This window comes from Grammomys surdaster, unplaced genomic scaffold (genome assembly GCF_004785775.1).
Source record: "Grammomys surdaster isolate TR1022 unplaced genomic scaffold, NIH_TR_1.0 98, whole genome shotgun sequence".
Taxonomy (NCBI): Eukaryota; Metazoa; Chordata; class Mammalia; order Rodentia; family Muridae; genus Grammomys; species Grammomys surdaster.
The window spans coordinates 445,360-464,553 of record NW_021604577.1 but is presented as its reverse complement, the minus strand read 5'-3'; the positions used below and the strand labels follow the sequence as shown (position 1 = coordinate 464,553).

At 38.9% G+C, this 19,194-nt stretch overlaps 1 protein-coding gene across 3 annotated transcripts in view; it reads left to right on the top strand.

Annotated features, from left to right (window-relative positions):
* The window catches only part of Atl1 (atlastin GTPase 1), a 69,226-nt gene that overhangs the window by 31,756 nt on the left and 18,276 nt on the right, over positions 1–19,194 (top strand). For all 3 annotated transcript variants that reach the window (XM_028782067.1, XM_028782082.1, XM_028782076.1), the window contains exons 3-7: positions 3,495–3,742; positions 6,087–6,221; positions 6,676–6,780; positions 9,075–9,125; positions 11,172–11,228. In XM_028782067.1, coding sequence (XP_028637900.1) covers positions 3,495–3,742; positions 6,087–6,221; positions 6,676–6,780; positions 9,075–9,125; positions 11,172–11,228 — 596 coding nt within the window. The remainder of the gene's footprint in view (positions 1–3,494; positions 3,743–6,086; positions 6,222–6,675; positions 6,781–9,074; positions 9,126–11,171; positions 11,229–19,194) is intronic.

Sequence of the window (19,194 nt, the reverse complement as noted above, 5' to 3'; positions counted from 1 at the left end):
AATAGAGTAGGCTATCACCCAAGAAGTAACCACACTAAGCTATATAGGCAGCGGAAGTTTCCCCATATGCAGTCACACCATGCCAGATATATAGCAATAACAAACATGAGAAGGCACATCAGTAGCCAGAAGTAATCCTGAGACAAAGTTCCTGGGGCTGTGCCTCTCCAGGATACATCCATCAAAGCTGTGAAGAACAGTGGGCCTTCTTCAGGAAGTTCACTTGCCCGCTGCAGCTCCTCCTGCCCTGCATGGCATCCGCACTGAGCCCTCCCATGTACTTACATGCTCTCTTTCATATTCATGGCCTGTTTTTCATTAATGGTTATTATATTCATATACATATATTCCTAAGTATATCCTGTTTATAATGTATGTATCAGGACTGACCATTTGATACTGGATAACTATTTGGTGTGCTTGTCCATAGGGAAGGCTGTTCCTCCTGGTCTCAGAATTTCTTAGTTGCTTGAAGTTCTTTGTAGGATTGAGACCTCATGGACTTTTCTGTCCACTCTGACATGTGTGCTGATGTGATCCTTGTTCAGCTCATGTTGGGCAGTCATGTTGGTGAGACTTTATGATTGTTGCTTTTGATATTACTAGGAGATATTACATGGAGTTTGCTGTGAGATATTACATAATACCTAGGGGTCTAGGGATGTGGCCACAGGTTTCAGTGTGCACCATGAAAAGGCAGGGTTATGAATAAAGAGTAAATAATATATAATGAGATATTACATAATATCTCACAGCAAACTCCATGGTCCTCTGGTTCTTACAACCTTTCTGCCTTCTTTTCCATAATGTTCCCTGAGCTGTGGGTGTGGCTGTGGCTGTGGCTGTGGCTGTGGCTGTGGCTGTGGCTGTGGGTGTGTTTGGTAGATGTATCCACTGATCCACTGGGAGTGGGCTATTCCATAACACTACAGTTTGGTTGTGGTTTTCTGTTGCGGTCTTCATCTATTGTAAAGAGAAGTTTCCTTGATAAGGCAGGAGTGTGGACTCCTTCTGTTTGCAGGTATGAGAACAAATGAGATTATGCTGGCACACATAACTTGTACTAACCAACAAGTCTCTAATTGTACTTAAGACCTGCTCAACAAGAGGGGAACCATTCCTGGTACTGAAAACCTACTACTCAGGGACAATGAAGTCATGAATCTTAGAGGAAAAGCTCTAACCACCACTCTACTAAACTAGCACAATCCTTGGTATTATCTTTTAAAAAGGATTTATTTATTTATTTATTTATTTATGTATTTATTTATTTATTTTATTGGATATTTTATTTATTTACATTTCAAATGTTATCCTCTTTCCTGGTTTCCCCTCCAGAAACTCCCCTCTCCCATACCCCCTCCCCTTGCTTCTATGAGGGTGCTACCTCACCCACCTACCCACTCCCGCCTCCCTGCCCTCAAATTCCCCTACACTTGGGCATTGAGCCTACACAGGACCAAGGTAGTGTTTGGTAGTTGTATCTCTCCTTTTATTTTCTGTATATGAGTGTTTTGCCTGTGTCTGTGCATCACATGTATGCAGTGCCTGAAGAGGCCAGAAGAGGGCATAGGAACCCTTTTCTTACTACAAAGCCCAGGCTAATTTCAAATTAAAGATTCTCTTGCCTCAGCTTCCCCAGTTACTGGATTGTCACCATGCCTAACAGAACAATGCAATTTTAATTAAAAAACAAATTTTGCATATTGAGTATAATATCTAGCTCCAAAGGGTTAAAATAGCCTAAACTAATATTAATTAGACAAGAGAGGCTTTACTAAGATAGAGTACTATTAATAATAGGAAAAGTTTGATTTCTATTATATACTTTATGCAAGTATCAACTCCTGGCAGAACTTAAACACCAAAAGTAAAACTTTAAAGCACAATAGATGTATTTTTAGATTTTTATAAGGAGTTTATGAATCATAGCAAAGTACTAAATACATAAGACTGTAATAAAGTTTATTAAATTTAATTGTTTTGCTTGTTTGTTTTTTGTTTGTTTTTCGAGACAGGGTTTCTCTGTGTAGTCCTAGCTGTCCTGGAACTCACTCTGTAGACCAGGCTGGCCTCGAACTCAGAAATCCGCCTGCCTCTGCCTCTGCCTCCCAAGGGCTGGGATTAAAGGTATGCGCCACCACTACCTGACTAATTGTTAAATTAACAATTGCTCTACATCAGTATTAATTTGTGAAGAGTTGAGATGTGCACATGTGCTGCTCGTGCAGTAGTTTTACTGTTGAGTATATGTTGTTTCTGTGTTTTCTGTTTGTCATTCTAAATGCCTCTTAGGATTGGATGTTCATTTCTTCCTCAGGCTGGAAATATTTCTGCTGTAATTTCATTGAAAACCCTATGCTTTAGTGTTTATCTTAACTCTTTTCTAACTCATGAGTTCTTAAATTTGGTCTCTTGATTGGCTTCTGAAGTTGTGGTCTTCTGGGTGATTCTTCTTATTTGTTTGTTTGTTTGTTAGTTTGTTTGTTAAAATATGGTATCTGGAGAGATGGCTTAGTGTTTAAGAGCATTTGTTGTTCTTCCATATGACCTGAACTCTGCTCCCAGTACCCACATCAGGTGGCACACAACTAGCTATACCTCCAGCTTCAGGGATACTATGCCCTCTTCTGACACCTATGGTCACCTGCACATACATGGTATACACACGTACACACACACAGAGGATACTATCATACCAAACACATAAATAAAAATGACAATATGTATGTATGTATGTATGTATTTATGTATGTATGTATGTATGCCCACGCATACACATGTTAATGATATGAGTGTTGGCATGCATGTAAATGTCTGAATACAAGTTTTTGGAGTCAGTTATTAATTTTCTATTCAAGCCTGAGGGCCTGAGTTTTATCTCCAGCAACCATACAAAAACAAGGCATGGTGATACTCACCCATGAGCTCAGTACTAGGAAGGTAAAGATTGGAAGATCCCTGGGGCTTGCTGGCCTGCCAGTCTAGTTGAATCTGTGAGTTCCAGATTCAGTAAGATGCCTTGTCTAAAAAAAAAAAAAATAGGGTACAAAGTGATTGAGGAAGATATGTAATAAAGTCCAGTGACCTCCATCTGTATGTACACCGATGTGCATGTGTACTCTCAATACATTCATGCATAGACACAGAGAAACATTGCAAAGAATATTTGTTTAAATAACCAAGCCTACTCTTAGAGGATGGCAGATGTAAAATATAATCATGAGATTCATCGGTTCTAAAAGTTTAAGTGCTTGCTTAGTTTTTTTTCTTTAGTAAAGAACTTTGTATTGACTTAGACTTAGAGCATTTTAAGAAGAAAATAATGATCAATTGCATCACATGACCAGGAAGACAAGTCTGGCCTAAGTGGCATGGTCTGAATGATATAAAACATATGACTAGAATGAACATGCCCAGTTCTATATGAGAGTCACCTATATCTTGGCGTTGTGAAATAATTAGGTTGAAGTAATTGATACTTTGTTCAACAGGTGGGTTTTCAGAGAAGTCAAGTGATTGGAGCTCAGAAGAGGAGGAGCCAGTGAGAAAGGCAGGGCCTGTCCAAGTCCTCATCGTCAAAGATGACCATTCCTTTGAGTTAGATGAGGCTGCACTGAACCGGATCCTTCTGTCTGAGGCCGTCAGAGACAAGGAGGTGGTTGCTGTGTCTGTCGCTGGAGCTTTTAGAAAAGGAAAGTCCTTCCTGATGGACTTCATGTTGCGGTACATGTACAACCAGGTAGGGAAGGGCCCTAAAATCATTTGTGCCCGGGGCCTCTCCACATTGTGTTCTGTTTCTATTACCATGGGTGCCTGTGTAAAGGCTGTTGTGTAGCTATTCCAACCTGTGCTCTGGAAACTAACCACACACATGGTTTTACCTGGATGCTACTGTGTTGCGTTTACCTTAAGATATAACTTACTTTTTACTCTTTAAAATATTAGTATAGTGATATAAAGATGAATTGTTACAGTTTTAAAATATCAAGTAGCTTTTATCATGAATTTTTCTTTTTAATAATTTTCCCACAGTGTTTTCTTCTCCTCACAATGTTTATGATGACATTCATAGAGCTTGAGGCAACGGGATTTGACAGTGAGTGCTTGGGTGCCAGTGTCTGCATTCTTCCACTGACATTAGTGTCTGGGTTTATCTTCTTTATCTGTATGTACTTGCTCTTCCTAGCCATTCATCACTTCATGATACTGAAAAACTTCAAATTAAATTGCTAATGTCTGTACTTTTTCTACATTTTTCAATATAAATTATACATTATTCTTATAGCATTTGTTTTAAAATAAAATATATGCAGAGAGACACAAATATTAAATATGCACTTGTTTATGTTTATAAATACACATCCCTGTGGAGCCCAGAACTCAAAACAGAGCACTGCCATTCCCCCCCAGAAAATTCCTTCAGCCTTTCCTAGTCTGTTCTTACCTTGTCCATCCTTACTTGAGGCAGCTGACAGTGTCTGACAAAATCATGTGGTACAGAAACACAACTCTTAAGGACCTTGGCTATACCAAGTGCAGAAAAGTGAATGGGAAACTAGGACAAGGCTAGAGGTTGGCAAAGGCAGACATTCTGGCATTTCCCCCATAATGAATTCCAATACAAACATGGAGTGTTAAAGTAGAAGAGATACATCTCCTGAAGAACTTTATGTTCTGAAGCCTTGAGATTGGGGTGGAAGAATTACAAGTTAATAGCTGGCCTGGCATAATAGCAAACACCTTTAATCACAGCACTTGGGACAGAGAGGCAGGTGTATCTGCATGAGTTACAGATAAGCCTGGTCTACAAAGCAAGTTCTAGCACAGCCAAGACTACACAGAGAAACCCTGTCTCAAAAAAAAAAAAAATTAGCCTAGACTGCATAGCAAGTTCCAGGCCAGGCTGAGCCACATGACAAGACTATGGCAAAAGGGCTTGACCTGTGTGTTTATAGCACAGTTAAACATTTTTAGTTTGATCTTTTATATATGAAGTATTTTAAGACAACTTTGAGGCTAACATTTATCCAGTGTTCAAACAATTAATGAACAGAAGCACAAAAATAATTCAGTCTTTGAAAGCAAGCATAACTCTTTTAAACCCTGATTTCTAGCATATACCAAAGGTGTTATTGTACTTAACATAGATGGGCTATTCATGAGCGTTCTGTTGAGATCAACCTCCCCGTCTTCAACAGGGTTCAGACCCAGAAGCATGTGTTGACTTTTATAGTAACCTTCTTGTTGGTGCATTCTGTTACTTATCTCCCTTACTAGCTCTTTACTACCTCTAGAATAATCTCTGTCCTCATAGTTATGATGGTGATTCCCTCTGGGATAAACATCTGTATCAGGTACTTCTGCTCAGCCCCTGTCCAAAGCATTTGTGTATGTCTTTAGGTAACATTCCTCCTTCTTTACTCATCTCCTCCTTTCTCCTTCCTTCTTTCTTTACTGTGTTCTTTTCTTGACTCTTTATTTCTTTGAATGTCTTCTTCAAGGTGTTTATCTGGACAGTTCCCAAATAGTCTTCTAATATCACCTTTTCCTTGAAGTCTTACCTCATCACAGATTAATTGTTCTGGAGAGATAGTTTAGACATTTAAGAGTGCTCACTGCTCTTCCAAAGGACCAGAGTTCAATTCCCAACACCCATGTTAGGCAGTCTAGAAGCTCTTGTAACTCTAGCTAGAAGGGCTCCAATACCCTCTTCTAGCATCTGCACACATATGTGTATACTCACATCAGGCACACATATACGTAAATGAATGAATAGGTGAATGAAATAAACAGCTGTTCCATTTCCTACGTTTCTACTTCTATTTTATATACATTTCCATTCTGACATATACATATATATTATACACATGTGTATGTGCATAAATTGTAATGATGTTAGCCAGAACCTCACATAAACCATAGCAGATGGTTGTTCCTCTGTAATTACTTTTGAGTGAATAAAGTGATTGTCTCAATGTAACAGATATGCAACGTTTTTCCTTTTGACTTAAAAAAAAAGGGTTGAAAAGGATAAGAGGAAAAACTTACCCAGTTCTGAATCATAGACTTTATTAAATTTATAGGAATCTGTTGACTGGGTTGGAGATTACAATGAACCATTGACTGGATTTTCATGGAGAGGTGGATCTGAAAGAGAAACCACAGGAATCCAGATATGGAGTGAAGTTTTCCTCATCAATAAGCTTGATGGTAAAAAGGTATGACACTCTTTAAATAAAGTTAAATTTGTATTTTCAATGATAACTTTGAAATGGTCTTTTGAAAATTGATTTGGCTATTTCACATAATGAATGCTACAAGGGTCAGGGTAGTGTCCTATTGAATGATCCCTGTTTAACTCTTTAGTAATCTCTGGAGTCAAAAATCATAATGAACACAAAATAGCAGATAACAAGCTGATATTTTTACATTGTCCCAATGCTAGGTTTTTAATCTTAGATTATCAGAGAAAATTAAAAGTGACTGTACCCAGCAGTTAATTAATATTCTTTTATTTTTTATTTTTTTGGTATTCATGGCACATACAAGAAGTTACCTTTTAAGTATTTATTGATAATAGATGTGTTTAGTTCTTTCATTGTTAATGTTATGGTAACCCTGGTGCTCTGGATATTCAGTACAATGTCAGTAATGTACTCTACTTTCCTGTAGGTTGCGGTGCTACTGATGGATACTCAGGGAACCTTTGACAGTCAGTCAACTTTGAGAGATTCGGCCACAGTATTTGCCCTTAGCACAATGATAAGCTCAATACAGGTATGGAATAAAGCAAATCTATTTGTGGATGTTTCGTTAACTAAAATTCATGAATAGTGTTTGTATATACATGAGGCAGTGAGACAGAGAGAATGGCAAATCATATGTGTTCTCAATCAGCTCCACACAAATAGCCATTGTCACTATAGGCTATGGTAGTATAACCAATTATCAGTTTTCTACATTGCCTGCTTTAGTTCAAAGTGGCTTTATTATTGTTACCTTTTCTGTTAAAGTTTAGAATAAATTAGAATAATAAATTTTATAGCTAGGGGTGTAGCTCACTTGGTAGAGTGTTTGCCTTACATTTACAAGGTCCTGGATTCAAACTCCAGCATCAAATAAACCAGGTGTGGTGGAGAATGTCTGTTATTCTGTACTGAGGAGATGGAAGCAGGAAGATCAAGAGTTAAAAGTCATCTTTGGTTATATAATAAGACTGATACTAGCCTGGTCTACATATGACCCCGTCTCAGAAAGAAAAGAACGATCTTGTGTCAGTGAGATAGCTCAGCAGGTAAAGGTGCTTGCTATATAAATCTGTTAACCTGACCCAATTGCCAAAATGTGTGCAAAGGTGGAAACAGAGTAGACCCCTCCACCCCCCCGCAGCCCTCTGACCTCCGAACACCGGTCATGCATGCCATACTTCCCCTATGTGCACACATCACACATACCAACAATAATAAAAAAGACAATTTAAAAATCTTATATGCAGATTTGGGGACAATCTACTGTAACTTGTTAGTGAAACAGGATTTATAAACATACACTGTTATTTTACATTATCAATGAAGTTATTCCTAAATGTAAAAGCCATTTTCATAGATTTAAAAAAACAGTTTATTTAGATGTAACACTTAAATTTATATATACATCATGTGTACTTAAAGCTTTCCCCTCTTTTGCTCTTTTTCTTTCTCTTTAACAAAAGTACTATTGAGTGGGGATGGGGTTTTATAGACTTTCTAAATTGTTCTGAAAGTTAGTGTACAGCTGAGACAAGTTTAAGGACTACTGCTAGATGTTTCTGCTTGTTGAAGAGAGCAGGGAGAGAAGACAGTGAAGAAACAAAGCAGAAGTTTTCCAAAGTTTTTAAAGGTGAGAAGGCAAAATAGGGTAAGTCCAGGCTGTGGTCATGTGCAGATGGGGACCTGGAGTTACTGAGCAGGCAGCCAGGGTGTCTCTGGTCAGCACCTCCCAGACTGTACAAAGGAAGAGGAAGTGTGGACTGAATTTTTAAATAAATGAATTTAACATAAAAGTTATAGTTATAAGCCATGGTTGATGCTTCAAAATAAATCTACCTGTTGGGGCTGAAGAGATGGCTCAGAGATTAGGAGTACATGTTATACTTGCAGAAGACCTGGGTTCAGTTCCCAGCACTCACAGCCATCCACAATTCTAGTTAGTTCCTGTGGATCTAACTCTCTTCTGACTGCTGCAAGCACCTGACACAATATGTGGTATATACATGTACACACAAGGAAAAATTATTACACATAGATGAAAAAGGTAATTTTAAAGGATTGCCACCAGAAAGCTATCTATGAACTACAGGTTATTACTGTAGTTCAAAACCCTGCTTCTTCAATGAATCTTTAAAGTACAGACTTAATATCTGTTTTCTTTAAAATCAATAGAAAAGATCAGTTGTACAAGCCAATTAAAGCCAGTTTAACTTTGCTTTTACCACTCATCATTTACTATTTATATTTGAACTGAAAGCATTGAATCTTTTTATAGAAATACTGTCAAGTAATGACTATTTTAAATTATTACCTGAGAAAATTCTTTATTTAAATAAGTACAAATGGATACTGTTTATGTCAATATGTAAACATATAAGCATCATTAATTTATCTTTAAAGTTACTAATGTTATCACCTGAAAGGGAAAAAAAAAGAAAACACGATGTCATCTTAATACTATGCTGTAGTGAAAGAGAAAGAGGCAAGAACATAAATTTGTGAACATGACATTCAGGACCTAACTTCTGTGGGGAGAGACTTTCTGTGGACATAAACATCAAATTATGAAGAGGGAGGTAGTTGTAATTTTTCAAACAATTTTCCAGTTGGGCAGGAAGACCACTTCTGTAAACACTGCTTTATGAGGGGCTGAGGCAGGAGACTACAGTTTGAGCAATATGATGAAACCTCCTTTCTTGGGTCTCATAAATGTATGTAGGAAAGTTGATTGTATAATAATTGACATTTATGAAAACAGAACAACGAAGTTCTTAGAATGATGCTGATTGTCTTCCTGTCTTGACTTCTAATCCCACAATCAAGGTCTACAACTTATCCCAAAATGTACAGGAGGATGATCTTCAACATCTCCAGGTAAAAGAACCTTTTGTGCATCTGGTGGTCTTTCAGACACGCAGACCAGAATTACAGGAGATTTTAGACACATGACCACATAAGGGTCATCTTGATGCCAGGTTTCTTGTCCAGTCATGTATGGCTGTTTCTGTATTCCTTGTTTCTAAACCTGCTTGTTCCCAGTGCTGAATATATGAGAGTATATGGCAAGTCAGAGGGGACAAGGAATCTTCAGTGTAGAGTATCTGAATTTCAGTGTCAAATCTTAAGGTCAAGAACTTGATAACTTGTTGTATTGTGTCTGTATAAGCCAGACTTATTTCCTTGTGGGCCTTGTGGCGCAGAACTGTTAGAGAAGGCGGGGGGACAACTTGGAACTTTACTTGAGATCTGATCTGAAAGAGACTGTGGTGGTACCTAACTAACCTTCATGACTCAGAGATGAGGAGAGTGAGGATGGAAAGATAAGTGACTTGGCAAGGCTCCTGTGGTCATCCAGTCAGTGGTAGGATGGGGTAAGAACACATGGCTGGGTTCTGTGTTCTTCCCACTCACCAAGAAGTTGGAGTCTCAAGTAGAAGAGTCAGTGTGTTCTAGAGATGTTTTCATGTATGTAGTAGTATTCTTTTCTGTCTCAGCTCAAGTTAATGAGTAGGTAGCAAAGCTTCTATTCCTCTGATATCTCTCTATGTGTTTTACATAAAATTTTACTTAATATGTGTATCAAGCCCATGTAGTGAAATGTGAAGCCTTACTAGATATAAAGGACAGTAGAGCAAAGTAACCCGTGGCATTGGACGCACCACGTGGAGTCTCCTCCGGCGTGGCCCTCTCACAGATTCTGTACCTCACATTGATCATTATGACAAATAGGTGAGATATAGAATAATGGCTGGATATGCTTCCATAATAAAAGCAAGTTCATAACACAGACTGGATATGCTTCCATAATAAAAGCAAGTTCATAACACAGCCAGCTACTTTTCTAGTGAATGACATGGTGCCATTGCACAATGGCGTATTTATCCATCTCTACAAAAGGATAATTTGTGCCAGTGATCCTGAACTAACAGGATATTTTGATCATTTAAATTTTTTCCTGTAAATGACAATGCCTTGCTCTCAAGTGACTGTGAATGTCAGTGCACAAGTGTGATAATAGTGTACCGTCACTGGACCATTCACCTTCTAGACATACCTTCTAGACTTTGAGCTCATCTCTCTAACAAGTCTCTAGTAATTACTCTTTGCTTCTTGATTTTTACTGCCCTGTATGGGTGGCAGAATGAGGCTGGGATGACATTGTAAAGGAGCAAGGGGTGGGTACCAGCGTTCTCCCTTAACTCCACAAGCTGGGTGACTTACCAGCCATTGTGTAAAAGGAGCTCATCCTGTGTCATGTGGGAAACAGTGAACCAGCCTGGAGCCCCATCAGTCATCTCTGAAAGGCCTGTGTTCACTAGAATTTTGCATTTGCCAAAACAAAAACTCTCCTCGTGCTTCGTGTTCTTAACTGTAAGCAATTAAAAAAATAAGAGAAGACAGTTCACTTAATTTCCTACTTTTAAAGCCAAATGCTTAATTTTGTAACCCAGGTCGTTGTACCTTTAAATTTCCTTGGACTATATGTATTATGTACGTGTATTATGGCCCTCTAAGCCAAGGTAAGTCCTACTTTGAAAAGTCATTTCACATGTGCTTCCATTCTATATTTGTTATATTAAAGACATGAGTTTTAGGGCTGCGGTCTACCTTTGGAGCAAGTGCTTAGCACTCAGTGCCCACAGTTGCTTGCACACATGAAGCACACATGGATAAGAAAGAGGGATAAGTTTAAAGTGGAAGTTTCTTCTAACGATGTATTATGTTTGTAATTTTTAGATATGTAATTACTATAGCTTTGCTTTATATAATGAATATGTTTTTCCTGAGATTATTATGTAATCTTAATACTGTAGCACTCTGTTACAGCTAGGGAATGAATAGAAGAAACCCAACAAGTAAACGAATTTCATCTCTTTCTCCTCTCCCTCCCCAACCTTCTCTCTTGGATTCTTCTCCCAGCTTTTCACTGAGTATGGCAGGTTGGCAATGGAAGAAACATTCCTGAAGCCTTTTCAGGTGGGTAAAAGTTGAATGATGGAAAATTCTTACTGGATTTTTATAGAATATTTAGCTATGATCCTAATTAGGGTCATGGTCTTTTTTTCCCTTGATTCCTTTCATTCAAGAAGCAATTGTAGGCTGGGTGTGGTGGCACTTGTCTTTAATCCCAGCACTAGGAAGTGAGGGGATTTCTGTGAGTTCAAGGCAAGAAAATTGCTTTGAGTATGAAACAGATGGATATCTGTGAGTTCAAGGCCAGCCTCATGTGCACTGGGCCAGCCAGAGTTACATGGTGAGGAAGAAACCTTGTCTCAGAGGAAGAAATGGAGGAGTTTTAAATTCTTGTTCCACACTATTTGGTATGAAGACGAGATAGAAGTAGGGAAGTAAAAGTGTCTTAGATATCTGGTTGATGTGAGAATATTAGCTTTTCCTGAATTTAGTTGACTGACACCAGAGAAGATATTGGGAAAGAGTCTTTTCAAGTTCCCTTTCTTACACATTAACCTCTCTCCCTGAGTGTACGAGCAACCAGCCAGGCTGATGCTGGTGCAACCACTGGGTCAGAGGTATAAAAAGTCACTTGTGTTTATCCCTTCAGCTGTCAGACCTTTGAAACACCAGGTCCCAAAGAATTAAAAGCTTCCAAGGAATCTCATGCTGGAGGAAGGAAAAGATTGAAGCCCTAATACCAGCCAGAGGAGGAACTGGCCTCCTAAGAAGAGAGTCTGGCAACTTATTGGAGCCCCTTGCAGGACTGATAGTCAAGGTTGTGGTGGGCAGGTAACAGGCAGGACTATGATTTTCCGGGATCACTTAATTGTACATAGCTCTTACTCTGTATTTAAACCTCATCTCAGTACTCCCACAATAGACTTGGGGTGGGGTATCACTGAACCCTTTTATTTGTTCTTCTTTCCAGTGTAGCCACACCTAATACTCCCTCTTCTCTTTATTTTGTTTCTTACTGGCATATTGAGAGGATGGTAGCTGGCCAGACTTGCCCTAAGAACTCCAGTAACACTGGGGTCAGTGACTAACATCAAAGTACCATCCGAGTTTGACTTGAGCACTGTAAGTTACTTCTACAGTCCCTCAAATCCTGCCCTTTACAAGGACAAGAGTTAGAACTGAGTTGGGCACCCTTCAGACAGTATCTGGAGGAGGAAGTAGTTTCCATACCATCTAAAAGCGAACTCCTTCAGCCTAAGCTTGTCAAAGGAAGCCATAACTAAGTTCCAGATACATATAGTATCCAAGGTAGGTCCTAATCTGAGGAGAATACAAGCCACAGGGTAAACAGTGCTGACAAAGGGCCTACAAAGTGAGAAGTTCTGTGGCAAACAGTACACTGACATGAGCTGTCCATTCTCTGTGGCCAAGTGACAGATGATCTTAGATGGCTGACACAATTGTAAGAGTGGAGATCTGGAGTGGCTTCTGTGTGTACATGTGACTGGGAGGTCTCCTATCAGATTGTATTCAGGATGTCCAGGAGATATTTCCTCGAAATGTTTAGTGGAGGATTCTTTAGAAGCAGTCTCAGTCTGACCCCTGAAGTCAAGGCAAGGGTAGAGGAGGTGTTGAGGGAAAACAAAACCAATCCTGCTTTTAAATATTCAATGTGGTTCAAAGTATTTTCTGTGTTCTTGTGTTTATTTTTTTTAATTCATCTGTTAGGTGGTGTTGAAGTGTTGAATGGCAGCTGGAACATTTCCTTGACTTTTAACTACTCTCAGGACTGGTGACTAGATTGTAAATTCTAGAAACAGACTTCAAGTCACTGTTCCTAACACATGGCCAGATAAACCAACAGACAGACAGGCAGGCAGACAGAACACAGACAGACAGACAAAACACAGACAAACATATAGACAGACATTTTGTCTTTGATTAAGAAAAATGCCAGTGACCTAAAGATAAATAACAGGAAAACCTTTTGAGATTCCTGCTTATTGGTAAAACATGTAGATGTTATGAAATATCAGTGAGAAGAAAGTTTGGGGGCTGGTGAAACGTCTCAGTCAGGTAAGTGCTTGTTCTAAGTTGTGCTTCCTACACCCAGCACTGGGCATGTGGAGACAGGCCATTCCTGGCAGCGGGAGGATCAACTAGCCTAGTTTACTTTGATAGTTTTGGGCCAGTACAAGACCCTGTCTTAAAAGCTAAAGTGAACAAACAGCTCCTGAGGAATGCCACCCAAAGCTGTTTTCTGGTTTCTACATGTTTGTTAACACATTTGCAACTCACCACCACACATAAACACATGTATCTGCATATGCACTAACATACCAAACATACACATTTAAGCAAGCAAGCAAGCAAGCAAGCAAGCAAACAAATAAAACAAATAAAAAAAAACAGTTCTGAGACTGGAGAAACGGCTCAGCAGGTAAGAACTTCTGCTGTTCTTCCCAAGGACCTGGATTCTGTTCCCAGTACCCACAGTTGTGGCTCACAACTATGTATAACTCCAATTCCAGAGGATCCAATGTTCCTTTGACCTCTCTGGGTAATGCATGCACATAGTACAAAGGCATAAATTCAGGCAAAACCATTTATATACATAAAATTAAGAAAACAAAACCCCTACAGTTTTGACTGAATGAATCAACAATGACTTCTTAAACATTAAAGTATGGGTTTTTAATCTATTTGAAATTGAAATGAGAAACTTATTAAGCAGTAACATCCAAAGCCTTTGAATAAAATTTGAGATTAGCTAAATTCAAAATAAAAAGATACTATGCATCATATAATTAAAAGGAAAGATGCTAATATATATAATACATGCATTATACACATATAATAAAATAATACTATAACAATGTTCTCAGGACATATAACATTAGTGGCATAATTCATATTTAGAGTAGAAAAAAATAGCTAAGAATGAGGCTGGAGAGATGACTCTGCAGTTAAGCGCACAGGCTGTTCTTCTAGAAGACTCAAGTTTTATTCCTGTTATGTAAATGGTGTTTCACAATCATCTGAAATGCCAATCCCAGGGGATTCGATGCTGTCTTCTAGCTCCTGTGGTACCAGGCACTTAAGTGGTGTTCAGACATACCTGCAGGCAAAATGCTCATTTATATAAAATAGTTTTTAAAATAGAAAATAACAGCATAAAATAGCTTTTAGATGGTACTTCAGTTTACTTAACAAATTGTAAAAACTGTTCCTTGCAAGCCTCAAGAAGCAAGCTCTAAGCAATGTAACACAGATTACAGTCTATGGTAAGAGATAATGAGATCTCTTCTAGTGACCTTGCTTATTTTTTGATTGTTTTAGTCACTACAAGCACTCCCATTGTAAGTATAGCAATCCAACAGGAGCCATTTGATGTTATCTGTCCTATAAATAACATTTATTTACATTAATTATAGCTTTAAAAGGTGCAGTTGAAAGTTTCTTTTGATCAAAACTAATGTCCAGTCCTGAGATGCTGGTGAAAATCTCTGGTCAGATGTGACAGGTGAGTGATCGCTGTGGACGGCTGGGAATGCTGCTTCCTTGGTCATTTGAGCTTTCATGAGCCATGCCTAGCTGTATACTGATCTGCACTGGATGAGCAAATCCTTGGATCTGGGTCTGTGTGACTAATTGTAGGTATTTTTCAGATTATCAGATGTTATTTAAAGTTCATTCTAAATTCAACTTCAAGCAAGTCTGAATTTTTCTATGTTCTTGGGTAAATGTAGCCACCAGTTTCTTGTGGCTCTCACAGAGCGTATTACTCATAATCTCTCAGACTGGGCTATAGTGGCAATGACAGTGTCTATCATTGGATCCATGCTGAGAAGATCCTCCCTTATGCTGGAATATGGACTTCAGGATGTCCTCTGCTTTAATGTTAAATGCTCTCTGGTTATCACAGTCCCAGAACCTACTATTTAGCCAGTTTATACCCTCTGTATAATTCAAGTTTACTTGTAATAGGAAAATTAGAGGCAGTAAGTCCTTAAAAAGAAAAAGCTTTCCTGGGCATGAACCCTTCTATGTAAGTTACAAAGAAATAGAATTAGTCCCCAACTGATTATCAGTCTCACGATTCACTCGGGCCAATGCTGTATATACTGATGCATGTCTATATGGCAGATGTGTTTAGTAGCCAGTCTACAAAACTTATATAGCCGTCTTAAACTTAAATAGTGGCCATGATATTGCTGACTTCTAGGCCTTTCTGAGCCTGGTGACCTGAGGCAGGTGGGAAGTGTTGGCAGAGTTGTGGCAGTGCAGCTTTTAGAGAAGAGATGACAACCATAGCCTTGGTTATGGATGTAAAGCATCCTTCACAGAAACACTTGAATTAAAATCATTTCAGATCATACCGTCTTAACGAATAGTCACTGTGGAGAAAAGGAAGCTGAACTGTCCAGGCCATACACAGTATGGCTAAGGTCTGTTTCAGCCACTTCGCAAACCCAACAGACAGCATCTACAGCAGGGAGGGTTCCAGTCCCAGAGATGGAGTTCTGTGTCTATACACAGGTGCTCAGTAAATTCAAGTTTACTTGTAATAGGAAATTCAGAGGCGGCAAGTCCTTAAAAAGAAAAAGCTTTCCTGGGCATGAACTTCACTTACTCTCAGAGTCCTTGATTCTGTCTTAGATGTGTAGTTGAGGACTGTTGACATTTAGTCTCTTACTACTCATCTCCTCAGTGTTAGTACGTTATTTTCTCAATTACCTTTTCCTAGTCTTTTCCAGAGTTCTCTCTCTCTGTCTTTTAAATCGAATCCAGGACCTTACACACAAGTAAGTACTCTTTCCCGAGCTCCTCCCTCCCACAGTGCCTTTATTAACCATTTTCATGTTCTCAAATCCCACCAGTGCTTTTGACATCAGAACAGAACTTAATCTCCTCTAAGAGATAAAAGTTTTTTTCACACTCATCTGAGTGGAGATATAATCATGATCCAATCAATCCCAGTGAGCTTTCAGTGAGGCTGAAAGTTGCCTTTGTGTGTGTGTGTGTGTGTGTGTGTGTGTGTGTGTGTGTGTGTGCAGTGTAGTGTAGTATAGTGTAGTAAGGAAATACATGACACAAACAATTAGGTGGCTTGAATCACTTCCAGGGAATTTTGCAAGTCACTTTTGGGCAAAAATCTGTGCTGATTGAAGCTGCCAAATAATGCCAGAAAAATACCTGACCTCGCTGAGAAAAAGAGGCTACAGTCTGCCTGCTAGGGGTGGGGAGGGATTAGAGTGTGATGGGACCACAGGGAAGGACAGCTGCCTGGGAGAGCCACCCACCCTACCTAGGTTCTGTCCAGGGAGCAGAGTGATCCCAGAGCTTCATGAATTAGAGTTAGGCATCTGGCAACACAGAGTTAGGTCAAGGTTCAGGCCAAAGTTCTCTTGGTTTCCACATTTAGGTTATAGAATGTAACTGCTAGACAAAGATGACAACAGCCAATGCTTGTTCTGTGCCAGGCTCAGTGCAGAATTCTGTTTTATACATTATACAGGTTGGTGCTCACTGTGGTAGGGCTATTACTTCTCAGTTTCTTTCTCTTTTTATCCAGTGAGGAAGTGGCCAATCAGAGTACTTTGTAAGCTTAATTCTGCTTAGACATACCATGACAATGCAGACCTAATCTCTCTGTCCAGGCCACAGGTCTGAAGCCTTGAATCCAGCCACCATCTTCTCTTCTGCTCCTTATCCCTAGCACTTGTTGAACTATAATTTGTGATCTTGTATTTTAATGACCATATCCCATCTCATTAGTTAACCTTTAGATCTTAAGGACAGCAGCTTTGTAGTTTGCTTATTTTATCCTAGAGTACCAGTTACATGAAACTCCTCAGACAATGAGGATAGTCAACATTGTCCACTAATGGTCATAGTACATACATTAATATTTGTACATAATTTTCATATAAGGAAACCTATTGAGTTCAAAATCAGAGTCTTAAATTCACTGACTCTAGAATGCTGCCCCTCAGTTCATCTTGCTGTCTGAAACTCACCACCCTGTATTCTCTCTGCTCAATTTCTCTCCACCAGACATGCTCTCTGTGGAGTTCTTTCCTTTCTGATAACCTCTGAAGAAGCTTCTCTCTTGAAGGGTCTCATAGCAAAGGAAGTGCCACACTGCTTCAAGTCTACTTAAAACAGCTGGCTCAGAGGCTGTAGAAGTTGAATTTAAATCTTGATCCAGAGCTGTGTTTTAATGTAGCTCCAGAAGATAGAAATGGGCTGTAGACTTCAGTATTTTAACAGATATGCACTGTCCACAGTAGCAGTCACTGTCTCTGATCCAGCTAGTCTAACCCTCAGGTGGAAAACATGGTTAGGCCAGGTGTGGTGGGGAAATGCCTTTAAAACTTGCAGGCCTTAGGAGGCAGAGGCAGGCAGGTCTCTATGAATTCAAGGCCACCTGGTCTACATATCAGCTTCTAAGCCAGCCAAGGCTACATAGTGAGATCCTGTCTTAAAAAAAAAACTCCAACAATATGAGAAAGAGAGACAGAGACAGAGAGAGAAATGGTAAAAGCATTGAGAAGCATTGAGAGCCTTTCATCAAGTCTGGTTCAGGAAACTTACTGTGGCTGGGGTCAGCCTGTTCCTCACCCTTGAACCACATAGCATGCTTCAACAGAACACACACTGTAAGACCAACACTACCCATTCTTGTCTCTGTAACCCACAAAACAAGGTCATCAGTTTGTTTTCTCACAGAATGAGTCTTGCTGATGGGCTGGCTATCACAAGCTGTTGATGGAAGCAAGCTATTGTTTATATGGTCTCAAAGTATTTGGTAGTCTTTTTCTCTACTTGAAACAGAAATTAAAATTGAAATTGATTGATTAAACACATCAAAAACTAGTTCAGATATTTACTGACCACTGATTCTAAGAGGATATGATTAATTTCACATATTTTATATGATATGCACATAAATGTAGTATTAGCTTTCCAGAATTAGATCATTTAAGTATTTTATATGGACATCAACATAAGTACTGATATATTCTTGATAGAGCTACCTGTGTTTATTGTACTTTAATTATTTATACTCAACTTCTTTTATTGTTATTTCAAAGTTATTACTTAAAAAATAAAAAATAAATAGGAGACAGAAGGAAAGATAAGAGGAAGTCTGAAAAGGCTAATTTTTTCATGGCAAGAAGTGAAGGGTCAAAAATATTCTTAAAAACAGATACCTAGGCTAACCATCAACTTTGCTCATCACATAATGGAATGTTGTGCAGTGATGACTGTGAATGATAAAGCTATGCAGCAGTATGGTCAACTTCACAAATACAATGTTGGATGAAGACAAGAAAAACTAACCTATGATTCTCAAATCAAAGTCAAAACAGTGATGTCTGTTAAGCCGGGGTGAGGGGAAGAAGCAGGGGTTGGGGCTCCTGGAGCAGCAGACGTTGTTTGTCCGTCTAGGTGCTGATTACACGGAGTGCTAAATTTCTGAAAATATGTTAAGCCATGTCAGTATACGCGATTTTCTGTATAGAACATATTTTAACACAGAAGATTTTAAAGTGAACATACAACTTGTGAACTTTTAGTGAAGTGAAAAATCAGTTACGTGGAGCTCATTACTGTTTTAACTCCCATCCTATGTCTGTAGATATTTAATTTCAGTTATATTTTATTGTAATGTTTTCATTTTGGTTGTGTCATTAAGATATTGTCTTTAAAACAAATAGACTTGTCTTTTTCCCTTGCCCTACTCCTTGTTAGCTGTGGTTGCTTTTGAGATTTGGAATGCATTTTAAATTTTCTTCTTTGGACTTTGTACTTTGTGATAAGAAAATGAATGTTATCAGTTATATAAAATAATAAAATAATTCAATTTAGAAAAAAGCTGGTAGAGGGCTGGCAAGGTGGTTCAAGGGTGGGGTGCTTGCTGCTAAGGCTTATACCTGAGTTTAGTCCCTAGAACTCACATAGTAGAAAAAAAGAACCAACTGCCACCAGTTGTCCTCTGACCCCTACACACATATACATAGGT